This window comes from Cariama cristata, unplaced genomic scaffold (assembly GCF_000690535.1).
Source record: "Cariama cristata isolate BGI_N322 unplaced genomic scaffold, ASM69053v1 scaffold21080, whole genome shotgun sequence".
Taxonomy (NCBI): domain Eukaryota; kingdom Metazoa; phylum Chordata; class Aves; order Cariamiformes; family Cariamidae; genus Cariama; species Cariama cristata.
This window is the reverse complement of record NW_009596620.1, coordinates 5,019-8,273: the sequence shown is the minus strand read 5'-3', so window position 1 is coordinate 8,273 and position 3,255 is coordinate 5,019. Positions and strand designations below refer to the sequence as shown.

At 60.5% G+C, this 3,255-nt stretch overlaps 1 protein-coding gene across 1 annotated transcript in view; it reads right to left on the bottom strand.

Moving 5' to 3' along the window:
• Positions 1 to 3,255, bottom strand: part of AFAP1L1 (actin filament associated protein 1-like 1) — a 9,088-nt gene that overhangs the window by 3,569 nt on the left and 2,264 nt on the right. The window contains exons 6-11 of the mRNA XM_009706943.1: positions 2,863 to 2,961; positions 1,979 to 2,190; positions 1,371 to 1,550; positions 547 to 633; positions 155 to 248; positions 1 to 26 (exon numbers count right to left, since the gene is read on the bottom strand). The exon at positions 1 to 26 is cut by the window's left edge and continues 136 nt beyond it. Of these exons, the coding sequence (XP_009705245.1) occupies positions 1 to 26; positions 155 to 248; positions 547 to 633; positions 1,371 to 1,550; positions 1,979 to 2,190; positions 2,863 to 2,961 (698 nt within the window). The remainder of the gene's footprint in view (positions 27 to 154; positions 249 to 546; positions 634 to 1,370; positions 1,551 to 1,978; positions 2,191 to 2,862; positions 2,962 to 3,255) is intronic.

Here is a 3,255-nt window from a genome sequence, read left to right as displayed (position 1 = left end):
AACAAAGCCGCTCTTTTTGCCTTTCCCTGGAAGGAGGACAGGCTAGACATGTGCCCCCAGCACATGTCACAGCATCCCTCCCCACCAGGAGAGGATGCTCCGCAGCTGTGGTGCACACATCTGGCCCCCTCAGCCGGGGGGGTGGTGGCCATACCATGCTCACTGGGCTCTCTGCGGGCTGCTGGGGAGCCGGTCTCACCCGTTGCCACGCTGTCCGAATCGGAGGTGTGCTTCTCCTGCGACAGCCGCTGCAGGGGGAGCAGAGCAGGCACCCTGTCAGCAGTGTCCCCCTGCGCAGCCCCAGCGATGGCCGCTATCGGCCCTTCGTCCCTCCCGTGCAGGGCTGGGACATCCCCTGGTGCCAGGGGAGCCCCATTCCCCTTCCCCAGCAGTGGGGAGCCCCATAAGCCCCGCAGAGCTGCTGCAAGAATGGGGAGGACTGCTTGCACAGCACCAGGAGCTCGGTGCTCCCCTGACCCTGGGTTCCCGATGCTCAGCAGCAGCAGCCCCATGCAGGGCCTTGGCAAGGTGCTTAGAAACCATCACCTTATCCAGGTCCATCTTGCACGGCATCACCGGGGAGGTGGGGGCTTCCATCCCACCTGCTGCTGGACTGCTGGCTTCCTTTATCACCTGCGGAGACAGTCCCCAGCAGCCACTCAAAATGGATGCGAGGGCCAAGGCTACTTTCCCTGGCTCAGCACACTTCCATCTTGCCTCCAGAGCTCGGCTGAACCATGGGGAAAGAGGTCCTGGTCTCTGCAGGACAGGACAATGAGCCCTGCTTGGGGCACAAACCCAGCTTGCCTGGGGGATTGCACACACCTTGGCCCCGTAAAAACTGCAACCAGTTTTGCAGATTTTGTCAGAGATTTTGGAAACCTTGGAGGTGAGGGACTCGGGTGCCAAGCCATGGAGTCATCCTGCCAGCACAGGACACCCCATGATGCCCCGTTTTAAAGGCAGGCAGTGTGGCTTGCCCTGGCTGTGTAAAATAACCCTGTTCTCCCACATTTGGGGTAACAGCTGGGTTCATGGTGTGTGCAGAGCCTCCTTTCCCACCCGCAGCCCCTTCCCTTGGGCCCCCACCTCCCGTCCCTGAACAAAGGCAGGAAAGGGCCACAGGGAAGGGGAGGAGGAGAGCAAACATTCCCACCCTGCGGGGGCTATCAGCACTGGAGATACCCAGGCCCTGGGAAGTAGCTGGCCAGTCCCCCCAAGCTGATAAGAGACAGGAGCAAAGCCCCCTTCCCCCTTCCCCTTCCAGGGGGGCAAGACCTTTTCCAGGGCAACCCTCTCCCCAACTCAGCCGAGGAGGATGCCAAGGAGAGTCTGTGGCCCTCGGTCGAAGCGGGGGGCAGCTGTGGTACCTTTAGCCACTCCTCAGCCTGCTCCTTGCTCTGCACGGCCAGCACCAGCGCCTCGGCCCCGGGCAGCGAGAACCGCAGCTCGTGCTTCTTGCGTCGCCCATCCTTGGGGATGTAGATGACGTTGCAGGTACCCAGGGGCACCTCTACATGTGGCTGCCGGTCCTTGGAGCTTTTGTAGCACTAGGGAAAGCAAAGGGAACTGCTCAGGGCCCAGCCGAAACCTGCCTGTCCTGCTACCGGCTGGAGGTGGGGTCTCCACCAGGGCACCGCCCCAGGCCCCAGCCGAACCCTGCCTGTCCTGCTACCGGCTGGAGCTGGGGTCCCTCCCAGGGTCCCTCCCAGGTGGCACAGAAGGAGATGGCTCAGTATCTGCAACAGCCTTGGTGGCAGAGGGCTTCAGGATGCCCTCTCATGCCATGGAGTCCCAAAAAAGGGGAGCCTTCTATTCACTTCCAAGGAAAGTGAGGGCAGCCTCTGCATGTGCTGCAGGGCAGTGGCAGCCTTGGGGTAGGGACTTGGCTTGGATTGTGCTATTTTTCTTCATCTTGGACCCAACTACCCTCATAACCCATCAATAGGTTTCCATCCCCCACCAGCTCTGGGCTCACCAGCAGTTTGCTGTCCCGTATGATGGTGAGCTGCTTGGCCCACTGTCCAAAGCGCTTCTTGCGCAACAGGAAAGCACAAATCCTGCAATCCTTCACCAGGTTCATGGAGGCTTCCTCTGATGGCCACTGGTGTGTCAGCTGCTGGCCCTTCCCCTCCTCCTCCTCCTCGTCATACGACTCGTAAGAGCTGCTCATCGCATCCGAGTCATTGTCTGGAAGGAAGCAGGCGAGTCACCCCGAGTGGCACCCCGGGGCCCTGCCTGCCGGGCATGCTCGCACATTGCCAGGGCTCCCCATGCCCAGTGGGCTCCAGCACAGAGCCTGGGCTGGGTGCCGGCATGGATGGGCTCCATGTCATCCTCTGAAAACAGCAGCATTTTGACCCCAGCTGTCTCCATTTCCCTTCCAAACCAGGCAGGATGCTCATGGGCCAAACGCCAGTCCCAGGCGCATCTATTCAAACCCCTGGGCTGGCTTATTTCTTTGCAAGGCTCAGACTTTGAAAGCCTGGACTAAACCTTCTACCTGCAACAAAGGATGATGTCCTGGTCCTCTGCTCCACTCCTCCTGTGGACGGTATGGAGGAGCAAGGCTCTGCAGTGGTGTCCTTGCGTCAGCCTTCCTCTGCCATGGCAGAGGCAGCTCACGCAGGGCATGACAGTTGGGTGGGCAGGGACACCCCTTCCCCATGCTGGTGACAGACATGGCACTTTCCACAGCACAAGGGCTCTGGCTTGCATGACAAAGAGCACTCCGTGCTCCTTGCTTTTTGCCCAGCAGCCTCTGACATGCGAGAGGTTCTCCAGCATCAACCCCACTGGCCCCCAGCCCAGCGCTCAAGCCCGAAGCTCTCCCCTCCCCAGTGAGAGCATCCGGATACCTACAGGAGGTTTTTTGCTCCCCGTTCATCCTGGTGACAGGGTAGTTGCTGTCTGCATCCTCATAACAGCCATCCTCGATGGAGTTGGGGGGACTGGAGCTGTCTGCAGAGGAAGCAGAGGGCAGCTGGGGCTGTTACACCTGGTTTCCCCCAAAGATGCTCCAAGCAGCGACCTGCGAGCTGGAGCAGAGCAAAGCACACTCCCAGGGCATCTCAGCATTGGTCCCCCCATGGCTCTGACCTCTCCCCATCACCCCCTTCCCAGCCAAGCTGGAGCAAACAACTCCTTGCAATAACAGCACAGAGGGGTGGGAAGGGAGCAGGGCAGAAGTGATGCCGTTTCCTTCCCCAGGACGAGCCATCATGCCCACCGAGGCCTGCCTGCTTTGCCAGGTGG